This window comes from Leucopleurus acutus, assembly GCF_964270905.1.
Source record: "Leucopleurus acutus genome assembly, chromosome: X".
Classification (NCBI taxonomy): Eukaryota; Metazoa; Chordata; class Mammalia; order Artiodactyla; family Delphinidae; genus Leucopleurus; species Leucopleurus acutus.
This window is the reverse complement of record NC_139148.1, coordinates 131,469,280-131,496,484: the sequence shown is the minus strand read 5'-3', so window position 1 is coordinate 131,496,484 and position 27,205 is coordinate 131,469,280. Positions and strand designations below refer to the sequence as shown.

At 39.3% G+C, this 27,205-nt stretch overlaps 1 protein-coding gene across 5 annotated transcripts in view; it reads right to left on the bottom strand.

Annotated features, from left to right (window-relative positions):
- The window catches only part of BRCC3 (BRCA1/BRCA2-containing complex subunit 3), a 76,586-nt gene that overhangs the window by 47,072 nt on the left and 2,309 nt on the right, over positions 1-27,205 (bottom strand). For all 5 annotated transcript variants that reach the window (XM_082864072.1, XM_082864073.1, XM_082864075.1 and 2 more), the window contains 4 exons: positions 21,898-22,017; positions 18,622-18,709; positions 14,100-14,188; positions 12,195-12,250 (listed from right to left, as the gene is read on the bottom strand). In XM_082864072.1, coding sequence (XP_082720198.1) covers positions 12,195-12,250; positions 14,100-14,188; positions 18,622-18,709; positions 21,898-22,017 — 353 coding nt within the window. The remainder of the gene's footprint in view (positions 1-12,194; positions 12,251-14,099; positions 14,189-18,621; positions 18,710-21,897; positions 22,018-27,205) is intronic.

The following is a 27,205-nucleotide window of genomic DNA, read 5'->3' as shown; positions in this document are numbered from 1 at the left end:
TGGTGGGTTTTTACCTTGCTCCTTCATCTGCTGTGTGTTTTTCTGTCTTCTCATTTTGCTTATCTTACTGTGTTTGGGGTCTCTTTTATGCAGGCTGCAGGTTCGTAGTTCCCGTTGTTTTTGGTGTCTGTTCCCAGTGGCTACGGTTGGTTTAGTGGGTTGTGTAGGCTTCCTGGTGGAGGGGACTAGTGCCTGTGTTCTGGTGGATGAGGCTGGATCTTGTTTTTCTGGTGGGCAGGTCCACGTCTGGTGGTGTGTTCTGGGGTGTCTGTGGCCTTATTATTATTTTAGGCAGCCTCTCTGCTAATGGATGGGGTTGTGTTCCTGTCTTGCTAGTTGTTTGGCATAGGGTGTCCAGCACTGTAGCTTGCTGGTCGTTGAGTGAAGCTGTTTGCTGGTGTTGAGATGGAGATCTCTGGGAGATTTTCGCCATTTGATATTACGTGGAGCTGGGAGGTCTCTTGTGGACCAGTGTCCTGAAGTTGGCTCTCCCACCTCAGAGGCACAGCACTGACTCCTGGCTGCAGCACCAAGAGCCTTTCATCCACACGGCTTTTGGGAGGTCTGAGGTCTTCTTCCAGTGATCAGTGGGTGTTCTCTAGGAGCAGTTCCACGTGTAGATGTATTTCTGATGTATCTGTGGGGAGGAAGGTGATGCCCGCGTCTTACTCTTCTGCCATCTTCCCCTAATTAAAAATCTATTTGCCATTCTTACATACTTGTTGGTGAAGCATATGCTCATGTCTTTTGCCCATTTTTAATTGGGTTGTATACTTTTTTTATTGTTGAGTTTTGAGAGTTGTTTGTATATTATAGATACAAGTCTATTTTCAGACATTTGATTTGAAATATTTTCACTCACACTGTAGCTAGTCTTTTCATTTTCTTAAGTTTCTTTCACTCAGTAAATTGTTTAATTTTGATGAAGTCTTGTTATCAAATGTCTTTTATGGAAAATGCTTTTTAAAATTTGTATTGGAGTATAGTTGATTTACAATGTTGTATTAGTTTCTGCTGTACAATAAAGTGAGTCAATTATACACATACATATATCCATTCTTTTTTAGATTCTTTTCCCATATAGGTCATTACAGACTATTGAGTAGAAGTCCCTGTGCTATACAGTAGGTCCTTATTAGTTATCTATTTTTTCATATATATATATTAGTCTGTATATGTCAATCCCAATCTCCCAATTTATCCCTCCCATCCCCCTTTCCCCACCGGTAACCATAAGTTTGTTTTCTATGTCTGTGACTCTATTTCTGTGTTGTAAATAAGTTACTGGAAAAATGCTTTTGGTTCCAAGAATAAGAACTGGTTGGCAAGCCCAATATCATACAGATTTTCTACCTTTTCCTCTAAGACTTTTCACACTCTTATTTCTATTTGGACCTATGATCCCTTTTAATGTTTTTTTTGGTATGAGCTTTAGAATGATGTTTATTTTGTATATGGTAGTCTAACTGTTAGACTATTCCTCCAAATTTTATTCTTCCTTTTCAAAATTGTTTAAGGTATTCAAGTTCCTTTGCCTTTTCATATAAATTTTAGAATCAGTTTGTCTGTATCTACAAAAAAAGTCTTGCTGAAATTTTGATTGCTATTGCTCTAAACCCATAGATTAATTTGAGGAGAACTGAAATTTTTACTATGTTGAGTCTTCCAATCCATAAACATGGCATGTCTTCCCATTTAATTAGGTTTTCTTTGATTTCTTTCATCAATGTTCTGTGGTTTTCAGCATATAGATTTGATAGATTTTGATAAATTTACACCTGTTTCACTTTTTGTAGTACTGTGTTAAAATGTTGTTTCCAACTTTCTATTGCTGGCATTTAGAAATATTGCTTTTTTAAAAAAAACATCTTTATTGGAGTATAATTGCTTTACAATGTTGTGTTAGTTTCTGCTGTATAACAAAGTGAATCAGCTTTATTTATACATATATCCCCATATCCCCTCCCTGTTGCGTTTCCCTCCCACCCTCCCTATCCCACCCCTCTACGTGGTCACAAAGGACCAAGCTGATCTCCCTGTGCTATGCGGCTGCTTCCCACTAGCTATCTATTTTACATTTAGTAGTGTACATATGTCCATACTACTCTCTCCCTTCGTCCCAGCTTGCCCTTCCCCCTCCCCATGTCCTCAAGTCCATTCTCTACATCTGCATCTTTATTCCTGTCCTGCCCCTAGGTTCTTCAGAACCTTTTTTTTTTTTAGATTCCATATATATGTGTTAGCATACGGTATTTGGTTTTCTCTTTCTGACTTACTTCACTCTGTATAACAGACTCTAGGTCCATCCACTTCGCTACAAATAACTCAGTTTGGTTTCTTTTATGGCTGAGTAATATTTCATTGTATATATGTGCCACATCTTTTTTATCCATTCATCTGTCAATGGCCACTTAGGTTGCTTCCATGTCCTGGCTATTGTAAATAGTCCTACAATGAACATTGTGGTACATGACTCTTTTTGAATTATGGTTTTCTTGGGGTATATGCCCACTAATAGGATTGCTGGATCATATGGTAGTTCTATTTTCAGTTTTTTAAGGAACCTCCATACTGTTCTCCATCAAGACAGTATGGTACTGGCACAAAAACAGAAATATAGATCAATGGAACAGGATAGAAAGCCCAGAGATAAACCCACACACATATGGTCACCTTATCTTTGATAAAGGAGGCAAGAATATACAATGGAGAAAAGACAGCCTCTTCCATAAGTGGTGCTGGGAAAACTGGACAGCTACATGTAAAAGAATGAAATTAGAACACTCCCTAACACCATACACAAAAATAAACTCAAAATGGATTAAAGACCTAAATGTACGGCTAGACACTATAAAACTCTTAGAGGAAAAAACATAGGCAGAACACTCTATGACATAAATCTCAGCAAGATCCTTTTTGACCCACCTCCTAGAGAAATGGAAATAAAAACAAAAATAAACAAATGGGACCTAATGAAACTTCGAAGCTTTTGCACAGCAAAGGAAACCATAAACAAGACCAAAGGACAACACTTAGAATGGGAGAAAATATTTGCAAGCGAAGCAACTGACAAAGGATTAATCTCCAAAATTTACAAGCAGCTCATGCAGCTCAATATCAAAAAAACAAACAACCCAATCCAAAAATGAGCAGAAGACCTAAATAGACATTTCTCCAAAGAAGATATACAGACTGCCAACAAACACATGAAAGGATGCTCAACATCACTATCATTAGAGAAATGCAAATCAAAACTACAATCAGGTATCATCTCACACGGGTCAGAATGGCCATCATCAAAAAATCTACAAGCAAGAAATATTGCTTTTTTGTGTTGACATTGCATCCTGTGACATCACTTAACTCACTTATTAGTTCTAGGAATTTCTTTATAGATTCCTTGGGATTTTCTGTGCAGATAACCATGTCTTATGCAAATGGGGATTAGTTTTTTTCCAGTCTATATGCCTTCTATTTCTTGCTTTATTGAACTAAGACTTCCAGCACAAAGTTAGAAGTGGGGAGAGGGGAATTTTCAGCACCAAGCTCTACTTCTAAGGACTTCTTTTTCAGCTAAAATTCAGAGAACGTAAAATTCACCACTTTAGCCATTTTACAGTGTGTGATTCAGGGACTTGTACATTCACAATGTTGTGCAACCATTACTGTTACCTAATACTGTAATACTTTCATCACCCCAAAAAGAAAGCCCATACCTATTAAGCAGTCGCTTCCTGTTATGGTCTGAATTGTGTCTCCCCCCAAATGCATATGTTGAAACCCTAAGCCCCAGTACCTCAGAATGTGACTGTATTTGGAGACAGGGCCTTTGAAGAGGTGATTAAAGTAAAATGAGGCTGTTAAGGTTGGACGCAAATCCAATCCGACTGGTGCCCTTATAAGAAAGAGAAATTTGGACATGCAAAATGACCCCAGGGATGCACATGTAGAGAGGAAAGTCCATGTGAGGACACAGTGAGAAGGCAGCCATCTGCAAGCCAGGAAGAGGTCTCAGAAGAAACCAAATCTGCCAGCACCTTGATCTTAGACTTACTGCATCCAGAACTGTGAGTAGATAAATTTCTGTTGTTTAAGCCACTTGGTGGTATTTTTTATGGCAGCCTTAGCAAACTAATATACTCCCAGTTTACCTCTCTCCTCTAATTTTTGCCTCTACAGACTTGTCTATCCTGGACATTTCATACCACATGTGGCCTTTTGCATCAGGCTTCTTTCACTTAGCATGTATTCAGGATTACAGCAGTTATCAGTACTTCATTTCCCTTTATGACAGAAAATTCCATCGTATGGCTACATACACTACATCTTGTTTATTCACTTATTAGCTGATGGTCATTTGGGTTAGTTCTGCTCTTTGTCTATTTATGGACAATGCTGGTATGAATATTCAAGTACACGTTTTTGTTTGAACACCTGTTTCCAACTGTCTCTGCTACATACCTAGGAGTGGAATTGCTAGGTCATATGGTAATTCAATGTATACATTTCTGAGGAATCACCAAACTTTTTCACAGCATCTGAACCATTCTAGATTCCCCCTACAATGGGTCAAGGTTCGTTTTCTCCACATCCTCAGCAACACGTTATTTTCCTTTAAAAAAAAAATTACAGCCATCCTAGTTGGTGAGAAACAGTATCTCATTACGGTTTTATTTGCATTTCCCTAAAGACTACTGATGTTGGGCAGCTGTTTTTGTGTTTATTGGCCATTTGTATATCTTCCTTGGAGAAATGTCTACTCAAGTCTTTTGCCCATTTTTAAAAATTGAGGTGAAATTCACATAAAATAAAATTAACCATTTTAACTAGGGAACAATTCAGTAGAATTCAGTACATTTACAATGTTGTAGGACCACAACCCCTATCTAGTTCTAAAACATTTTCATCACCCCAAAGTAAAACCCCGTATCAATTAAAGCAGCTGCTCCCCATCCTGCTCCCCATTTCTGGCCAAACCATGCCAACCACCAATCTGCTTTCTGTCTCTAGTCTAGATACTTCATATAAATGAAATCATACAATATGTGACCTGTTGTTTTGTTTGGCTTCTTTTACTTAGCATAATGTTTTCAAGATTCCTCCACATCATAGTATGTTTCAGTACCTCATTCGTTTTTTTATGAGTGATACTCCAATTCAATGGATATACTAAATTTTATTTATCCATTCATCAGTTGATGGACATTTGGGTTGTTTCCAACTCTTGGCTACTGTGAACAGTGCTGCTATGAATATTCATGTACAAGTGTTTGAGTACCTGTTTTCAATTCTTTTTGGTATATACCTAGGAATAGAGTTGCTAGGTCATATGAATTCTCATATGAAAAACCTCCCCCCAAAAAACTGTTTTCCACAGCAGTCACACCATTTTACATTCCCCACCAACAATGTCTGTAGGTTCCAATTTCTCCACATCTTTGTCAACACTTGTTATTCTCCATTTTTAAAATTATGGTCAGCTCAGTGAATATAAGGTGGTATCTTGTTAACAGTTTTGATTTGCATTTTCCAAATGACTAATGATGTTGAGCATCTTTTCGTGTGCTTGTTGGCCTTTTGTACATCTTCTTTGGAGAAATGTCTATTCAAGTACTGTGCCCATTTTTAAACTGAGTTGTCATTTAGTTGCTGAGCTGCAAGAGATCCTTATATATTCTGGATACTAGACCCATTCAGATATTAAGATTTGCATATATTTTCTCCTATTCTGTAGGTTGTCCTTGCACTTTCTTGGTAATGTCTTTTGATGCAGAAAAGATTTTAGTGTCTGGTTTTTTTTTAATAAATTTATTTATTTATTTTTGGCTGTGTTGGGTCTTTGTTGCTGCGCACGGGCTTTCTCTAGCTGCAGCAAGTGGGGGCTACTCTTCCTTGTGGTGTGCAGGCTTCTCATTGCGGTGGCTTCTCTTGTTGTGGAGCACGAGCTCTAGGTGCATGGGCTTCAGGAGCTGTGGCTCGCGGGCTCTAGAGCACAGGCTCAGTGGTTGTGGCTCATGGGCTTAGTTGCCCTGCGGCATGTGGGATCTTCCCGGACCAGTGCTTGAACCTGTGTCCCCACATTGGCAGGTGGATTCTTAACCACTGAGCCCCCAGGGAAGCCCAAAAGATTTTAGTTTTCATGAAATCCAATTTATCTGCTTTCTTTTGTTATTCATGCTTTTGGTGTCATATCTAAGATTCCATTACCAAATCCAACATCATGAAGATTTACCCCTATGTTTTCTTATAAGCATTTTATAGTTTTAGCCCTTCTATTTAGGTCATTGATCTATTTTGAGTTAATTTTTATATATAGTGTACGTGGATAACCAGTTGTCCCAGCACCACTTGTTGAACAGACTCTTCTTTCCTCATTGAATGACCTCAGCACCCTTGTTGAAAATCAGTTGGCCAGATATGCAGGTTTATTTGTGGACTCTCAATTTTATTCCATTGGTCTCTGTGTCTCTGCTTATGCCAGGTCCACAAAGTTTTGGTTAGTGAAGCTTTGTAGTAAGTTCTGAAATCTGGAAGTGTGATTCCTCCAACTTTATTCTTCTTTCTCGATATTATTTTCACTATTCAGGGCACCTTGCAATTCCTTATGAATTTTAGGATCATCTTTTCCATTTTTGTAAAAAGGGCCATTGGAATTTTAATACAGATTTTATTGAATCTTTGGGAAGTACTGTCATCTTAACAATATTGGGTCTTCCAATCCATGAGCAAGGGATATCTTTTGATTTATTTAGGTGTTTTTTCTTTCACCAATGTATTCCAGTTTTAACTTTACAAGTCTTTCCCATTCTTGGTTAAATTTTTTCCTAGGTATTTTATTATTTTGTATGCTGTCGTAATTGGATTTTTTAGTTTTATTTTTTACATTGTTCATTGCTGGTGTGTAGAAATACACACTGATTTTGTGCACTGATTTTGAACACTGCAACCTTGAACTCATTTATCAACTCTAGTAGCTTTGGGGGCTTTCTTTCAGATTGTCTATATATAGGAACACATGATCTGCAAATACATAGTTTTACTTCTTACTTTCCAATTTGGATGCCTTTTATTTCTTTTTTTGCCTAATTGTTTTGGCTAGAACTACCAGTAACATTGAATAACAGTGGTGAAAGTGGGCATCCTTGTCTTGTTCCTCATCTTATGGGAGAAAGCTTTTCACCATTGCATAAAATGTTAGCTGTGGGTTTTCATAAAAGCCCAAAAATGTTGAGGAATGTTCCCTAGATTCCTAGTTTTCTGAGTGTTTTTATTATGGAAGGATGTTGAAATTTTGCTTTTTGTGCATCAGTCGTGGGTTTTTTCCTTCATTCTATTAATGTGGAATATTAATCAATTGATTTTCTTATGTTGAACCTCACTTCTATGCCAGGGATAAATCCCACTTGATCATAGTGTATAATCCTTTTAATGTGCTATTGGATTCAGTATGGTAGGATTTTGTTGAGGATTTTTGCATCTGTATTCATAGTGAATATCACTTTGTAATATTTTTTTTTGGTGATATCTTTGTCTGGCTTTGGTATCAGGGTAATACTGGCCTCAAAGATGAGTTAGAAGTGCTCCATTCTCTTCTATTTTTGGAGAGTTTGAGAAGGATTAGTGTTAATCCTTCTGTAAATGTGTGGCAGAATTAACCAGTGTAGTCATCTGGTCTTGGAGTTTTCTTTGTTGAGATGTTTTTGCATACTGATTCAATCTATTTAATTTTTATAGGTCTGTTCAGGTTTTCTATTTCTTTTTGAGCCAGTTTTGGCAATTTGTGTGTTTCTAGGAATTTGTCCACTTCATTTAGGTTATCTAACAATTGTTTGGTTTTACCTTATAATCATTTTTATTTCTGTAAAGTTGGTAGTAATGTCCCTACTTTTAATTCAGATTTTAGTTATTTGGTTCTTCTCTCATCTTTTTGTCAGTCTAGCTAGACATGTCAATTTTGTTGATCTTTTCAAAGAACTAACTTTTGGTTTCTTTGATTCTATTGTTTCTGTATTCCCTATTTTGTTTGTCTTCACTCTATTATTTCCTTCCTTCTAACTGCTTTGAATTTAGTTTGCATTTCTTTTTCTAGTTCCTTAAAGCGTAGAGTTAGAAATACCTTAAATACTGATTTGAGGTATTTCTTTTTTAAAGTAGGCATGTATAGCTATAAATTCCCCTCTGAGCACTGCTTTTGCTGCATCCCATAAATCTTGGTATGTTGTGTTTTCATTGTCATTAGTCTCAAAGTATTTTCTAATTTATCTTGTGATTTCTTCTTTCTCTTAAACACTGGCTGTTTAAAAGCATGTTTTTAAATTTCCACATATTTGTGAATTTTCCAGATTTCTTTCTGTAACTGATTTCAGATTCCATTCCATTTTTGTAGAAGATGCTTTGTATGATTCCAGTCTTCAAAAATTGAGACCTGTTTTGTGAACTAATATGTGGTTTATCCTAGAGAATGTTTTATGTGCACTTGGGAAAGAAGTGTATTCAGCTATTGTTGGGTGGAGAATTCTGTATGTGTCTATTAGGTATAGTTTGTTTATAGTGTTGTTCAAGTCTTCTGTTTCATTATTTTTTTTCTAATTGTTCTATCCTTTAAGGAAAGTGGGGTGTTGAAGTCTCCCACTAGTACTGTTGAACTGCCTACCTCTCCCTTCAGTTCTGTCAATTTTTGTGTGATATATTTTGGGGTCCTTTTGTTAGGTGCATATATGTTTATAATTGTTATGTCTTATATCATTTTTTGTTCCTCAATTCTTCCTTACCACCTTTTGTATTAGAAAGACATTTTCTGGTACACTGTTCTGCTTCCTTCCTTTCTCTCTCTCTACTATATATCTCTATTTTCTTAATGGTTTCCCTGGAATTACAATTAACACTTTAGTTCAAATTAGCTCCTCAGACTGGGTGAATTGACATTACCCAGTCTGAGGAGCAGAAAGAAAGAAAGAATGAAGAAAAATAAAGAGCCTGAGACCTGTGGGACATCTTAAAATGCTCTAAGTGTACTCATAATAGGAGTCCCAGTAGAGGATGAGATAGAGAAAGGGGCAGAAAATGTATACAAATCACCTATCTTGAAGTTTGGTGATTCTTTCTTTCGTCTTCTCAAACCTGCTGTTGAACCTACCTAGTGAATTTTTCACTTCCCTTATTGTACTTCTCAGTTCTAGAATTCCTATTTGGTTCCTTTTTATAATTTCTCTCTTTATTGATATTTTCTATTAGGTATTCTCTATCATTCTCATGGTTTTCTTTAGTTCTTTGTATATCATTTCCTTTAGCTTTTTGAAAAGATTTTAAATAGTTGATTGAAAGTCTTTGTCTAGTAAGCCCAACATCTTGGCTTCCTCCAGGAATGTTTTTATTAATTTATTTTTCCTGCTTTCAGCCCATAATTTGTTTCTGTGAATGCCTTTTCTGTTGTTGCTGAAAACTGGACATTTCGAATATTATAACTATGGAAATCGTATTCTACCCCCTCCCCAGGGTTTATTGTTGCCGCTTGTTTTATCTGATTTTGTTTGTGTGTTTAGTGACTTTCCTGAACTAATTTTTTATAGTCTATATTCTTTGTTATATGTGGCCACTGAGATCTTTGTCCTGTTACCTTAGTAGCCATCTAGTGACTTGACAGAGATTTACTTAAATGCTTAGATTCTGGTGGTTTTTTTCTGGATTTAGTATTTGCCAGGTTGCTATAAAATATTGATTAGTTTCTAGAGTTCCAATAAAGTTGATTCTGACAGTTTTTGCCAGATTATTCACTGCTTTTGTGGACTTTTTTTTTTTGCGGTACGCAGGCCTCTCACTGCTGCGGCCTCTCCCGTTGCGGAGCACAGGCTCCGGACGCGCAGGCTCAGCGGCCATGGCTCACGGGCCCAGCCGCTCCGCGGCATGTGGGATCTTCCTGGACCGGGGCACGAACCTGCGTCCCCTGCATCGGCAGGTGGACTGTCAACCACTGCACCACCAGGGAAGCCCTGTGGAGGACTTTTGAAGTTTCCTACTCTGCCATTTTTGTTGATGTCACTCTCTCTTTTGCCACTTTCTCTCTTGATGTCACTTTTTCAATTTTAATGTTCTGAGGGGGAAAATGTCAATTTAGAATTCTTTATCCATTAGGGTTATTAATGAAGCATAAAAACATTTTCAGGCAAGCACAGATGCAGAAGGTTTAGCTCAAATGCACACCTTTCTTAGGAAGTTACTAGAGGGTCTTTAACAGCAAAATGACAGAGTGAACCAAGAAAAATGACATGAAATCCAGACAACAATGGATCCAACCCAGGAGAATAATGAAGGAAAGCCCCAAGACATCAGCTGAGACCTGATTAGCATAGGAAGATAGAAGGCTTTAGGGAGCGATCCTAGGAATCTGGAACTCAGGGAGGTGATAAAGTCAGAGAAATAAGGGAGAAAAAAGCCATTCAAAACCCCATGAAAAAGCAAAAAGCTATACAGGAAAGGAAATGGAATAATAGTATACTACTTTATAGTGCTTGGTTGTACATGGAATAATATTTATATAATCATAACAATATAAACATTTTGTTTTCTATTCTTAGAATCAACTAGTACACAAAACACAGAAAACACAACTGTGATTACAACATAGAACACAGGTTTTTGCAACTGTGAAAATATAAAGGTTTATGGTAAAACTGCAAGTAACACTAGGGAGCCAAGAGATGTTGTCTATTGTCTGTTGTTGATAGAATAAATAAAGGGGCAAACTGTAAGATTAGAAAAGTAACAACAGAAGAACAAAAAGTAGTAATATAACTACATTGGGCAGAATGGAGATGGGGCGGTGTGAACTAAATCCTCATTTGTGAGACCAAGATAACATAATAAGAAGAATAATTAATATCTAAAATTAGTAAATCAAGAAAGAGTATCAAAAGTATATTATTTAGAGATATCAAGGTAAACAACAGAAGAACTAAAAACAAAATTGGGAGAAAGAAGTGGTTCCCCCTGAGGAGTGACCGTATTTCTCATAAATTCTGTGCCATCTGATATTTTTATGCACGTGCATCTATTACTTTGATGAAAAATTTAAAAATTAACAGTTGTGTATGGTTCAACGTTCCAAAGCTATGTAAAGGTACAATTAAGTCTCCACACCTCCTTCCTACTTCCTCTCTGCTGAGGTGACTGATGTTTCCTTCCAGATATTCTGTGTATTTCCAAGCAAGTACACTGGTATGTCATGAGTAGATTTCTCTTCCATATCCTTATATGAATGGTAGCATTCTATAAAGACTGTTCTTGTACCTTGCCTTTTTTACTTAACAGTGTATCTTGGAGATATTTATGTATCACTACTAAGCATCCTTATTTTTTTTGGTCACGCCATGCGGCATGTGGGATCTTAGTTCCCCGACCAGGGATTGAACCTGGGCCCGTTGCAGTGGAAGCACAGAGTCTTAACCACTGGACCGCCAGAGAATTCCCCTCATATTTTTAATAGCTGAATATTATTCCATCATTTAGATGTATCATAATTTATTTAATCAGTTCTGTACTGACAGACATCTGTTATTTTCCCCAATTCTTTGCTGTTTCAAACAATGCTATCATAATAAATTGACAAATATTATAAGAAAAAAATTTAAGGCATTCTTTGTTTCTGTCTCCCAATTAGATAATGAACTTGGCTTTCTCTCTGCCTCCTTGGTGCCTACCATGGTGCCTGGCATATAGTAGTTACTGTATTTGCTAATTTAGGTTGAATTGAACTTAAATGAGGAAACTAAGCTATGCAAACATTTAAATGAGATACTGTAATTCTAAAATCAAGTTTATGGCACAACAAAGACAAGAGCTTATACAAATCTATAAGACTCTGCACACTCAGCCTTTGTTTTACAATCCATCAGAGACAGGGAAAGTAACAGTGCAACTCAGTTTAGAATAATGCAGGAAAGGAAATGTGGGACAGGGCTGTGGTGATGTAACTGCAATGAACAGACTCCTTGCTTATATGATCCTAGCTTTCTAGATCCCTGATATCCAAGATGCTAAAGAGATTCTAATTCCTCACAGAGATGTTCACATGTATAAGCAAGACTACAGAATTCTTAGTGTCTTACTACTGAGAAAAATAAAATGAAATAAAACAATCAATTCCCTGGAATGGAGATTAACCCACCAATACATACATATATCTCTGTCATACTTACTCTGAGCTCTTTTGGGCCTGTATGGACTGAAAGCAAGTGTAGAGTACCCGTCCAGTCTAAAAAAAGAAAGAAAAAAGAAAAAAAGAAAGGTCACACAGAGGATTAATATTGAAAGAGGTACAGCAATTTAGTGGACTCTAACCTAAAACTCAAAGGCCCCTCTGGGAGTGGAAGGTTAGAAGAGACTCCAAAGATGGACTATGCATAAATCAGTTTCTGTAAGAAGGAGCAAATACTCAGTCAAGGGCTTCCCTGGTGGCGCAGTGGTTGAGAGTCCGCCTGCCGATGCAGGGGACACGGGTTCATGACCCGGTCTGGGAAGATCCCACATGCCACAGAGCGGCTGGGCCCGTGAGCCATGGCCGCTGGGCCTGCGCGTCCAGAGCCTGTGCTCCGCAACGGGAGAGGCCACAGCAGTGAGAGGCCCGCGTACCGCAAAAAAAAAAAAATAGAGGGCTTCCCTGGTGGCGCAGTGGTTGAGGGTCCGCCTGCCGATGCAGAGGACACGGGTTCGTGCCCCGGTCCAGGAGGATCCCACATGCTGTGGAGCGGCTGGGCCTGTGAGCCATGGCCGCTGAGCCTGCGCGTCTGGAGCCTGTGCTCCGCAACGGGAGAGGCCACAACAGTGAGAGGCCCGCGTACCGCAAAAAAAAAAAAAAATACTCAGTCAACATGAGATGGCCACAATCAAACATCCACTCATGTGACAGCAGAGAATTGCTCACAAACATGAGAACCAAGAAACTAAGAATGAGACCATTCAAACTCCTTTTTTGGAAGCTGACAAACTCATGCAACAACTATTTATAATGACAATAAATTTATGATGACAAAGCCAGAAGCATTTCAAATGAAGTATGAAGTTCAAGATAGTAAACTTTAATGTTTTCAGAAAAGAGTGATTTTATGAAGAATATTCATTATTAACATAGATTCTGAGAATATAACTAATGTACTAAACAAGAGGAGGACACACTTGGTAAATCGGCAAAATTCATACTTGCAGTGTTAAATTTTCTTTTTGTTTGAAGTGACACATAGTAAAACCTCTTGATCTGAACGTAAAATTCAAACAGAATAGCAAGACTAGCCATTGATTGAGCTGCTTAACTTCTCTGAGGTTCGGTTTGCTTATCCATAAAAATTGATAATAATAATCCTCACAGGTGGTTGTCAGGGTTCGAGTATATTTATGTAAAACACCTAAAGAGTAAGTGCCATACAATACGTGATAAATGGTAGCACTTGTTACTGTTATTAGCCTCCACTCCTACCACCGTGGTCAAACATCCGTCATCTCTTTCCTAGATTACTACAGTTGCTTCCTAACTGGTTTCACGGACGCCATGGACTCTGCACCCCCTCCCTCCCTGTCCCCCCAGCCCCACCCCCAGTTATCTTCCAGACCTCACTGTAGGATGACCACATGAGTTACCATGCAAAGAGTTACCATGGTACCATGTCCTGGTTACCATGTTACCAGGACACTTCCAAGAAGGAAAGGTGCTAACTGAATAGGAGACTGGGACAATGGGTGGAACTGGGACTGACAGAGGCAAGCTGGGACATGTAGTCATGTTCTGCCTCACTCTGCTGCAGCCACACTGACTTCCTCGATGTCCCCTAAACATGCCACACTCACCTCAGGGTCTTTTCACTGGCTATTTCCTCTGCCTGGAACGCTCTTCCCCCAAGAAATCCACAAGACTTGCTCCCTCACTTTCTTCAGGTCCTGACTCAATGACCCTCCTGATTGAAACCTTCCCTGGCCACCCTATTAAAATTGCAAAAAGATTTTTCTCTATTCTCTGTGTCTGTGTGTTTATACACACACGCATGCGCATGTGCACACACACACACACACAGACACACACACACACACACACACACACACACACACAATACCTTTGTATTTTTATCTTCTATGAAACAGGAAAATATAAGTCCTACAAAGCCTTGATCCATCATCTGGTACATGGCTTGTGTACGAACATCTGCAAATAAACAAAAATAAAAATCTGCTGTTAAACTGTATCTCCCAGACATGAAAATATAAAGATAACAGCAGCATACAATCCTCGCGGGATTCAGATTCTAAAGGCAGAACAGGGGTACATCCTAATGACAATATTATTGTCAAAGTATAAACATTTCACTAGGTTAGTGAAATACTACAGGAGTCGGCAATTAAATAATAAAATTTATTACTAATTCTAGGCTGCCTAGCCCACAACTAGCCCTGCTATGAAATGTAGCATAGAAAGAAAAAAATGGAAAGCCTATTATCCCCAAAACGCCTGATAATTTCTTCCAGGAGGACTCCAAAAGAGAGGAAGGCATTCGAAGGAGACAGCAAGATTTCTTAGAATAAGCCTTTTGATGGACAGCTTCTAGGGAAGTGAATACATTAGACTTGATACTAAAGGATGGCAGTGTAGAACTATTACAGAGGAAACTATTGTATACAAGTGACTACAATAGAATTAAATACTACATTCCAGGGAACAGAAACAAAATCTCACTAAATGGTTATACAATTTTTGAAAAGGAAATCATAGACAAACACCGAGTAACATTTGAAAGGATTAGTTAAAAGATTACCAAAAACTGAACAGAGGCAAAGTTTAAAGATATGAAGTACTCAGACCATTATTTATGGATACAAAAGATCTGGTATTACAACAAAACAGTGCACAGCATGGTTTGGTCCGGTGACTTATGCCCAGTTAGCTTGTTCTATATGTTCTTAAATATACTTCGCATTGGGACTTCTACCCAATATATTCCTAAGTAAAGAGTAGGGCCCAGCAGTACCCAGCAAAGAGTATGAGAAAAATACTGGCTGAAACAGTTGGTGAAAATGAACAGCACTGTTTGAATGATCTCTGTACCTGCTATATGACCTTGGTAAAATTTTTAATACCTCTAAGCCTATTTCCTCATCAGTTAAATAAGGATAAACATCATCCGTACTTTTTCAGGGTTTTGTATTTTAAAAGTTGCCAGATGTTTTTAGCACAATGCCTAGCACATCAGAGGTACTTCATAATAATTCATTACATTTCGTTCCATCCACAACCATTGTTGATGAACTGCTGAATCTGAAATGGATTAGTATCCATACTGTGCCACCCAAAGTGCTTCTGTCAAGATCACCCATGATGCATTTTTGGTTCTCAATTTACCCGATTGCTCCCTCTTTGAAACACTATCTTCACTTGGCCTCACATTCCCACTCTTCTCATCTCTGTCCTCTTAACTTCCTGGCTGTTCTTTTCCAGTCTCTTGCTGGATCCTTCCCATCTTTCCATCCTCGAAATATTGGCATGCCCAGGGCTCTGTCTTCAGCCACTTTCTCTTCTCCATCTACACTTACTCCCTGGGGGAGTTCATTTAGTTCCACGGCTTCAAATCTCATCTCTATACTGGCCACTCCCAACTCCTACTCAATAAACTCTAGTTCCAGCCTTCTACCCAAACTGCCGAATCATATATCCAATTGTGTACCTGACACTGAGACTTGGTTGTCTTAATACTGTGCTCCTCAGGGCAGTAGGTCCATGAACTATTTGTTACCCGTTCACAAGGAGACAAGAGCTTGAGCTGGAATGGAAATTAATGCTCTGCTTCCTTCATTGACAAAGTCTTAAGGAAAATGTAAGCTGAACTAAACAATATGCTAAGTTGACATAGATGATTTTTTTTTTTTTTGGCCATGCCAAGCTGCTTGCAGGATCTCAGTTCCCTGACTAGGGATTGAACCCGGGCCACAGCAGTGAAGGCCCAGAATCCTAACCACTAGGCCACCACGGGACTCCCGACAGAGGATTTATGTTTGGTGTAGGCTCCTTATCGAATTGGTCACAGACCAAAGCCAGGCTAGGTGAGCATCACTTGCCTACCAGACATTTGAAACTCAACATGTCCAAAAGCACACACTTGATTTCCTCCACAAAATCTGCTACTCCCAAAGCCACACTGGCTCTCCTGCTTTTCCTCAAATATTCCAGGCATGCTCCTCCTCAGGGCCTTTGCACTGCCTATGCCTCTCTGCCTGGGACGCTCTTCCGCAAGATATTTGCACGGCCAACTCTCACTTCCTTCAGGTTTTTGCTCAACTGTTACCTTCTCCATGAGGCCTAATCACGTTACTTAAAGTACAAACCCTATGCCCCTTACCCTGATTTACATTTTTCCCTGAGGTAACTTAATTACTTCCAAATTACCTCCTAAATGCCAAATCCAAAAGATATACTTTAGTCTAAATGAGGACCATCCAAGAGACCTTCTTGCAACTGTGCCAATTTTTCTTTCAGCATCAGACAGTCTGAAGAGACAAAAGAATCACACCTCCCGTTTCCTGGTGTAAAAGTAGAACAGTCTGAGCACCATATTCTTTCATTTACTCTTGACTCAAAATTTTCCTGAAACAGAAACCACAGACCCCAGTTCATAATAAAGGATTTTAAAAGAATGAGAGACTATACATACAAGTGTTTTTAGAATATGAGCCCTGAGATAGCCCTCACATAACAATAAAATTTTGGTTCAGCCTTCACTTATTCTATCCCTGGTCCTAACAGAGCTTCCATCTATGTCAGTTTGCTAAAGAAGGGCATAGAAATGTATTGTAATATCAAAAAAAATTTGTTTGTAATGATTCTAAGGAGTACTGACATGTAACTTCTAGAAGAGAATGTTTGGGGAAATGTAATTTTTAAAAATGACTGGTTATAGAAAACTGCTTAATTAAAACTACAGCCTATATTTGTCATGGGAGGTTGATCTGACCCACCAACTTTGGTAATAAATTAACACACCATGACATCACCGTAGCAGTGCTTCCCTTCTTATAAAAGGATCAAGCAGATCTTATAATTAGGAACATAACTACAGGCGCATGTCTCCTTTTACTATGCACTTACAAAGACAGGAAAGTTAATGTAAGAGTAACTGAAAAACAGTGCCAAGTCACATGCGATTTACAAAATAGGCTGTGCTTTTTAAATTGCTTCCCTTTTTCTTTTGCAAGCCACGTCCTATAGGTAAAATTTGGGTAAGTTCGTTGCATGGGTATGACATAACTCAACTATGTATCTTTTTCCCCACCACCAAACCTATGCTTCCTCCTCCATTTCCTGTTTTCATAAATAGCATTCCCACTTAACCAGACAAAGCAGACGCTGGAGAATGCCAAGGCCCCTGATTCACAGAAACCTCCACTGAGATACTGACTCTGCCACTTATTAGCTGACTGGTTTTGCACAAAGTATTTCAGCTCGAACCTCAGCTTAGTTTCTTAGGAGCCACACACTCCTCGTGATTATTTGGGAAGTGTTTCAAGAAGTAGAGAGTGGTTGCAGTATCAAATGCTACAGACTTGGGAGACAGATATGGTTCAGACCTCAGCACTGCCACTTACTCAACACATGGGAGCCTCTGTTTCCTCCTCACTGCCATGAGGGGGAAGGTCTCTAAGTCACGGGTTAGACGAGGAAACATTCATTTCTGCAAGTAAAGTTATTCTAATTCTTTCAAAAGAGTCAGATAGAGACAAAAAGTGACCATGATTAGAGAAAAAGGGTAAAGATAAAGAGAAAGAAAACAGGGCTTCCCTGGTGGCGCAATTGTTAGGAATCTGCCTGCCACTGCAGGGGACACGGGTTCCAGCCTTTGTCTGGGAAGATCCCACATGCCGTGGAGCAACTAAGCCTGTGCACCACAACTACTGAGCCTGTGCTCTAGAGCCCATAAGCCACAAGTACTGAGCCCACAAGCCTCAACTACTGAAGCCCGCACACCTAGAGCCCGTGCTCCACGAGAGAAGCCACCACAATGAAAAGCCTGCGCACTGCAATGAAGAGCAGCCCCCACTCGCCGCAACTAGAGAAAGCCCGCGTGCAGCAACGAAGACCCAACACAGCCAAAAAAAAACAAAAAAAGAGAGAGAGAAAAAACAATCTTGTTACATTATACTGATTAGAGGGCTGAGGAGGTAGGTTGACAGCCCCAAGAGCTAGGATGATATATGTGTCAAACAGAGATTGTAAACATCAGTTTTATAAATTTCACCCTTCACACCTTTGATTCTTCCAAATGGTAGTGTACTAGACAGTGATAGTCACAATCGGCAATTTTCAGTTATAGTTTATTTATTATTATTATCATTATTTTGGATACCAGCCAATTGTCAGGGTTTAGTCTTGATTTCCTGAATACTGTCAAAATGGAGTGCTAAAATTTTATCTCTATTAAAAATAATCAATATGACATAAATCAGTACTTTTAAAACAGCAAAATAAAAATAAGGACGTTTGCTTAAGGATACTTAAATTTTGATTTAAAATAACCACAGCCCATGTAATGGAGAAGGAAAAATGATATTCATTTCTAAGAACAAAAAACATTGCAATCCCATAATACTTACCGACATGTGAAGGCCAAACAGTTATATGGGGATGGGAATGATACCAGCCCACAACTCTCATGGGGCGACCAGTTAGTTCAGCCAACCTGTGTGTCTGTCAAGGTATTTTCAACTTGTGGGAACACAATTTGTGATGCTAATAAAGGCTCAGAAAGCAACCTGAAGTTTAAAATAAACCTATCACAATTTAATGTCAACAAAAGAATGAAAAAAGGTCAATGCCCAGAATTTCCCAGACTTCCCTTCTAAAGCCAAAAGTATTTCTTTTTTTTAAATAGAATCCATTTGGTTTCCATTATTGTATATAGTTATATGCTCTTAATCCAATTTAGCTAATATTTGATCACTCAAATACTTATCACTGTGCTATCTGAAAAGAAGCTTCTAAATCTTTGGATGTCACATTATTAACTTGAGTAATCTTCTGTCCTCTAGCCCAACCTACCTTCATTCCTGAAAAAGTACAAAGTTTTAAAAATTCATTTCATTTCTCTCTGGCAGGCTGCCAGTGTCAACAATAGCAAGTAGGGTGGTTTCAGAGACCAAATGAACAAAGACCCCCAGTTTAGTCTCCCCATTTGTCTAGAAATATCCCCCAAAAGAACATTTTCTCCTTTGTTCTGGAAATAAAAATTTACCGTAACTGTCTGAGGCTCTGACTTGAGATAAGAACTCGGTTGGAGATAAGAAGCTGTCCCCTTCTGTTGCTACTCACTGTAAAGTGCTGGTTCATTTTCCTGTGAATTACTTGCATTGAAACCCAATAGTCCTATCTGTATAGCTAAGTGTAAGAATACTTTTTAGGGACTTCCCTGGCGGTTCAGTGGTTAGGACTCCACACTTCCACAGCAGAAGGCACAGGTTCCATCCCTGGTTGGGGAACTAAGACCCTATATGCTGCGTGGTACAGCCAACAACAACAAAAACTTTTTAAATATATATTTTTTTAATTTCAAATGCCAAGAGAAGTTACTTAACTTCCCTAAGCCCATTTCTTCAGCTAAGGCGAGGGAAAGGACCACCCGAAAGGATGGAAGGTCACTCTGCCCAGCACTCAAGCAGGACAGGGACTGGGGGCTGTCCCCACTGGCCAGAATGCAAATCTAACAATTTCAGGCGGCCTTGGGCAGGAGGCTCAGAAGGCCTCTGAAAAAATGACTCCTACACTGAAAGCTCCTCCGGTCCCACGCAGCAAATCTTCAAACAAGTAACAATAGGGTCTCACTGTCCCCGGTAACCTAACAGCATCCAGAACAAAGCTAAAAAAATATGTCTAGGAATACAAAGATATCCAGCCCCCAGGGGAAAATCGTAATCCTGGCATCCAATCTAAAATTACCAGGTGTGCAGAGAATTGGGAAAATCCAACCTATAGTGAGGAGACAGAGAGCAGATTCACGGCTCCCATGGTTTGAGGTGTGCGGGGTGAGGGTGGCTATCCGGGGGAAGCTTGAGGCAGACCTTTACGGTAATGGAACAGCTCTGCACCTTGACTGCTGTGGTGGTTTTATATATATACATCTCTACACATATGACAAAATGGCACAGAACTACACACATTAATGTCAATTTCCTGGTTTCCATATTGAACCATAAGTTATGCAACATGTAACCTTTGGGGGAAACTGCGTAAAGGTACAGGGACCTTCCCATACTATTTTTGCAACTTTCCATGAATCTATAATTATTTCAAACTAAAGAGTTTAAAAAAAGATGCAAAAGGTACACATCATAAGAGGAGATTGATATATATGATTATATAAAAGTGCAACAAGAACAATTTGATTCGGGAAAAACACACACATACCGTGAAAAAGCTGACAAAAATCACTATCCTTATCACAAAAGGCTAGCTTTCTTAACATAAACTATAAATTATTAAGAAAAATATTTCCAAATCAATAGAAAAACGGGCAAAGGAAATAACCATATAATTCAGAGAAAAATACAAATGACTCCTAAAAATTAAAAGCTGATCAAATTTACTCACAAGAAAAATGCTAATTAAAATTGCAAGAAACAAGATACAATTTTTTGCCAATCAGGTTGGCAACAACCAAAAACTTTGATTTACCAGGGCCTCGCAGCACAAAAGCAAAACTTTGATAACATACAATGTTTGGAAGGGTGTGGGGAAACAGATACTCTTGCACATGGCTAGAGGGTAAACTGGTCAAACTGCTACAGGCGCAAGTCCATATAACCTTTGCCCCGGCAATTTCACATCTAGGAATTGATTCTACAGATACACGCACACATTTGTGAAATGCAATGTCCAAGGTTATTTGCTGCAGCACTGTCAGTAAAAGACTGCAAATAACCTAAACATCTGCATGAGGACAGCACAGCCATCCAGGGCTGTATTATGTAGTCATAAGAATGAGACATCTCTATATAGTAATGTGGACAAATCTCTAGATACACTGTTAGGTAATGTCATAGCTACCATATGTATTAAATACTTTTTAAAAAAGAAAATATTCTTATATGTTTCCGTATGCACAGAATTCATCCATAAGGACACATGAAAACCTGATACCCCTGGTTATGTCCAGGGAAGGATGGTGGGGGAATTGGGGCACAGAGGCTAGAGAGAAATACTTACTTTGCATACTTTTTTGTACCTTTTAAAGTTTGTACCATGCATGTTTTCTACTTTTAAAAGTTACTTTTTAATTGACTACAAGATTAACTTAATCTGAAAGAATGATAAATTACTAAAACCGCTGATGCAAGTTTAATTTGTTACAGTTGAGGTATGGAGTCCAGATCATAGGAAGCAAATGTCCCAACTGATCGCTCTTTGGTTACATTTAACATGGAATATTGCATTCAGTTCTCAGCACTGCATTCTTTCTGAGAGGCAGCCTCAAAAGAGAATCTCCAAAGGAGAGAGACCAAGATAGTGAAAGGCCTAGAAGCTAAATGATATTACAAAAACTGTGGGGGCGGGGGTTGGGGTAGACGGGGCAGAGGGGAGTGGAGAGGAAGGAGACAGGGACTTCCCAGAGAGTTCACTGTCATAGTATTGGACCCTGGGATCTTTTGGCATTTAAGAGCAGAAATGTTAGAAATGTCCAGTTCTTCCAATAAAAGCCACTCAAAAAGAGAAATGGAGAGAAATGCTGATTAACAAGCAATTGGATCTAAGGGGTAAATATGAAAACTGGGAAAGAATCACTAGGAAGAAAAGCTGTGAAATCTGCTTAAGCAGCAAACAGAGAAACCTGGAAGCCTCAAAGCACATAAAAGCTTCTCATCGACCAGTAAGGATATCTCTGCCTCTGTCGAGGCTGCAGACAGCTGCTCTGGAGAAATTTCCACTCGATCCTTCCTCTTATCAGAACGCCGCAAGATGATGACAGAATGAATGTGAACAATTCTGACGGTGTCAACCTAAAGGAAAATCCACAGAAACGTTTACTTCTGTCTCTCTCGAATAACATCTCTCCCTGCAATTACGGGACTGCATCGTATTACATTATCAGGTTAAAGTTTCCATCTTAGAAAACAGGCATTTTTTCTCATGAATAACAGAACGTTTCAAATAAAAGGCATCCAACCTCAGTATATACATTTCAAAACAAAAATATAAAGGCTAATGTTTAGATCAAGGGAGGACTTTTGCAATGATCAACTAACAATCATTTGATTTCCAACTATGTGCAGGAATACAAGTCAGAGTGCTGACAGTCCAAGTGTTCAAAATGCTAACATGTGGTTGCGCAGCAAGAATCATACATGAAACTACACTAAAATAACGCAGTAAATAAATGCTGCAGGAGCCCAGAGGAAAGGAGTCTCTTAGATTGGAAACAAATCTTTACAGAAAAGGCAGACGAGAGTTATCTATTTCCTGATTGTCGTGTGTGTGTGTGTGTGTGTGTGTGTGTGTGTGTGTGTGTGTGTGTGCACGCACATGCACACATAGATAGAATTTCTGTAGATGCCAAATAGATGTGAATGACATGTTTGGGAGACAAACTGGCCAACTCATTTAGGTAGTACAGAACTTGAGGTGGAACGGCAGACAGCAAGGCTAAGAAAGAAGGTTAGCGTGAAAATACGCAAGGTCTCAAATGCCAAGCCACGATCTGCAGGATGACCTAGGAGGAAGGACACTATTTCAGAGAGCTTGACTGTGAAGCACTGGACTAAGTGTACGTCAGAGATGGAAGAAACAGCCTTGAGATTCATTAAGAAGCAAGGATCCACGAGATTTGGTAGCTTATGGACCATGGGTGATACAGGACAGGAAGCTGTCAAGGAGGACTCTGAAGTTTCAGGGTTGAAACTAGGTAGAACAGAGGAGGCAGATCTAAGTTTAGAAAGGATCAAGAAGGAAGGAAGATGAGTGTGTTTTCAGATGAGCTGAACGGAGATGAGAGGATGTAAATAAAGGCAAGGAATAGCGTGGGGAGGGGGAGCAGAGGTCCAGGGTGAATCCAGGGGGATACCCATGGTATAGGATGGGGTACAATGAGAGGAGCCAGGAAGGAAGACAGCAGTCAAAACCAGAACAATGAAATCGTTCAAGAGTTTCAGGAGAAAAGGTGGGTATGGCATTGCCAGACGTTGCCCGGACAAGGGTGAAATCTGAGACAAGATTTTGAAGTAACCTATAGACCTACACTGTGCAACATAGCAGCCATGCGGCACGTGTGGCTACTGAGCTTCAAATGTGGTTCTCTTTCATGCCTTTTTTCACCTCATGAACTCTTTCATAGACTTTAAATTCCTTGCTCATCCTATAAAGAATGAATCATTCTACCCTCACATACAACTTTTCTTATAATACACACACGTGTCTGGCAGGCACAGAGTATACAATAAGGAAAATCAAAAGCAGACAGAAAGACACTTGACCTTCCAAGGAGCAACAAGACAAAGAGCTGACTTTTGAACAGAAACAATCAAAGCATAAAGAGAATGGGTGACATGTCAGAGTGCAAAAAGAAAAGATCTGCCAACCAAGAACTCTATGAAGAGTTCTTTGAATGAGAACACATCCCTCAAAAATGAAAGTAAAATAAAGACGTTTTCACATGCAAAAAATTGAGAGATCATTATCAGCACAGAAAATACTAAACAGAGAAAGGAAAATCCCAGATATGAAAGAAGGAATGAAGAACACTGTAAAGGGCAAAATATGTGAGTAAATACAAATGTAATGCTAACTGTACAAAACAGTAATAACAATGTCATGTGGGGGACTTCCCTGGTGGTCCAGTGGTTAAGAATCTGCCTTCCAGTGCAGGGGAAGCAGGTTCGACCTCTGGTTGGGAAACTAAGATCCCACGTGCCGCAGGGCAACTAAGCCCGCGCACCACAACTACTGACCCTGCGCACCACAACTAGACAGCCAGCATGCCGAAATGAAGAACTCATGTGCCACAACTAAGGCCTGACGCAGCCAAAAATAAATAAATAAAAAGTCACTCTGCCCTTTAAAAAAGAAAACAAAACCAAAAAAACCCCCAAAAAACAATGTCATGTGGGGCTTAAAATATCCAAATAATTAAAATGCATGAAAACAATAATCCAAAAGGTGGGAGGATGCAAATGAAATTTAAATGTTCTAAAGTTCTAGTACTATCAGTGAAATGGTAAAAATAGTAATCTGTATTAGACTAACAAATTAAGAATGCATATTGTAATATGTAGGATAACGACTAAAAGGAGAGTAAAGAATGTTATAACTGATTAATGGAGGATCAAAGGAGAATAATAAAATATACTGATGAGTCCAAAAGAAGTCAAGAAAGGAGAAAAAAACAAAACAGAGAAGTGGGTCAAATAGAAAGCAAAAATATGACAGCTATAACATATATATGTATATGTGTGGGGGGTATATACATATATAATTACATTAAATGTAATTGGACTAAATAGCCCAATTAAAAAGGTTATCAGATTGGATTTTTTAAACTATATGCTGCTAATAAGAGACACACTTGAAAATATTAGTACACAGAAAGGCTAAAAATAAAAGGATGGAAAAAGATATGGCATACCAGCATTAACTAGAAGATATGGTTGCTGAACTCATGAAGTTTAATATCAAATTTGCAGGTACAAATTGACATAGAATTCAAGATGAGGACATGGACTCTTGAAAAATAAAATTACATCATTAAGACTGGGAATGTACTTTAGTAGGCGTTGATGCCCAGCATGAATTTTCTCTTTCTCAGAGAAAGTTTCAGTGCCTAAGAGGAATGCGTAAAAGAAGTTCAGGATAGGGTGGTGAGACGAGCCCAGGAACAGATCATAAACAAAATGAAACAAGCATAAATAAAAGTCACAAAGGACTGATGGATGTCCCTGAAAGTCACAGGTAGCTGAAGGGTTTGAGGAACAGACTGGTATGGTCATAGTCACACTAGAAGTAAGATATTACAGCTGAGCTAGATTGGTCCCTATGCTTTTCCAGTCTTGGAATTAAGGTACTAAAGCCCAGTTCCTTTGGCTCTTCTGCCTTGGTACAGATCAAAGGTCAGCAAACTATGGCCTGCTTGGCCTCCCTCAGGTCAAATCTGGCCATGTTCATTCATTTATGTTCCAGTAGCTGCTGTTGCACTACACTGGCAGAGCTGAGGAACTGCAGTAGAAACTGTATGGCCCGTGAAGCTAAACATTTACCATCTTGCCCTTTACAGAAAGCCTGTGCCCCCTGGCATGGCCCTCCATGGATCACAGGCAGGTAACACTAATTTCCTCCTGTAGGGAATGTATGTTAATCATACAACATGTATTTATCAAGTATGTACTGTATGTGAGGCACTACATGAGGGCCTGAGTATACAAAGATAAACAGGATACAGTAGTCACATCCAGGAAGACAGACAGGTAAACAGCTCTAAGACAACATATGCACTGCAATAGATACGCTCAAGGAGCTAGCCTACAGGTCAGGACAGGTTCCTTCAAGGAGGCAGGCGGCACCTGGGCTGAACTGCAAGGAATAAGGAGTTAGCCAAGCAGACTTATGTTCTCAAAAGGCCACATCCTAAGCAGTCAGAAGAAAAGACTGGAGGTGAGACAGACTCCCGGCAAGGAGACCAGTGGAGAGGCTGATGCAGTATTCCATAAAGGAAGTGATAAGGACCTCAACCAAGGTAGCAATTGTTGGGATGGTGCATTGGAAACAAATGGGAAAGCAATCTACATTAATGGTTCTGAATGGCAGGCAGTGGTTCCCAAACTTGGCTGCACTTTAGAATCACCTGGGGAGCTTTGTAAACTCCTGCCACACAGGTCTCACCAAAGACCAACTGAGTCAGTATCAGGATTTTGTAAAGACTACTGGGTGATTCCAAGGTGCAGCCAGGTATGGGAACTACTACGGCAGGAGGAATGCTGGAGGAGAGGTTTTGAGGAAGAGGAAAGGTTCAGTCTTGAACACGTTAGTTTAAGATACCTGTGTCTGGATAAACGTGGATGTCCAGAAGGCAGTGGAGTATGAAGTTCTGGAGCTTTGGGATAATTCATACTAACCATCACCTACTGGCCATTAACAACAAGTCAGAATGGCCAATGTCATGCGTCAGGCACTTGGAAAGTGCTTTTCGTGTATTAATTTAATTAACTCTCCCCATGACCCAGTGAGGTTGGTACTATTGTTATGCCCATTCTACAGATGAGTGTTTTACACACATTACCCAGATCCAACTCTCCCAACAATTCTATGAAACTGGTGGCTGTCATTATCCCTGTTTTGCAGATAAAGAAAGCAAAGCTCACAGATGTTAAGTAACATGTCCTAAGTCACACAAGTATCAGAGAAAGTATTTGAAGACAGACCTGTCTAACCTCAATGTCTGCTGCAGGTAAAGCCATAGGGGAGGTAAGGCTGGCCAGGAAGACATTCTGGGAAGAGGAGGAGGTGAAGGCAGAAACTTGGAGAATCCCAATATTTGATGCATAGGCAGAGGAGGAAGATTCCATAAAGGATGAGAGAGAGAGGGGAGGAATGCTAGACACAGCAAAAACAAAACAAATAAAACACCCCGTGAGAGTTCAGAGTTCTGAGGACAAAGATTAAGTAAGATAAGCACCAAGGAATAATCCACTGATGGAGCGATGAGGAGGTGGCTGGAGAGGTAGAACTGCAAACTACAGGGTGGTTGCTTTCCCTGGAGAAGGTAAATAAGGAATGATTGCAGCCTATTCTTTTAAGAGGTCTGACTATTAAAGGAAGGATACAAGAGCACTTAACTACAGGAAGATACAGGATTGAGAAGTTATTTGTCTTTCCTTTCTGAAAATGAGAGTAATTGAAGCACAGTTGTATCCTAAGGGAAAAAAGCCAGATGACAGGAATAGGTTGAAGACTCAGAAGAGAGACAAGATATTTGATAAGCAAGGTCTTTGAAGAAGCTGCAGCTCTGGATGGGTAGTGGACTTCTTTCCTTGATTTGGGAAGACTGTACATGGGGGTAATAATTAGATGGAGTTGTTGCCTGATAGCTCTTATCACCTCCATTGTCTGCTTGGTGGGAGAAGAGGACATAATTTATTTTTATTGTATTTTACAAAACCATTGGTCTGCAACAGGTTGGGAAAAAATTAACTGGTCCTACAC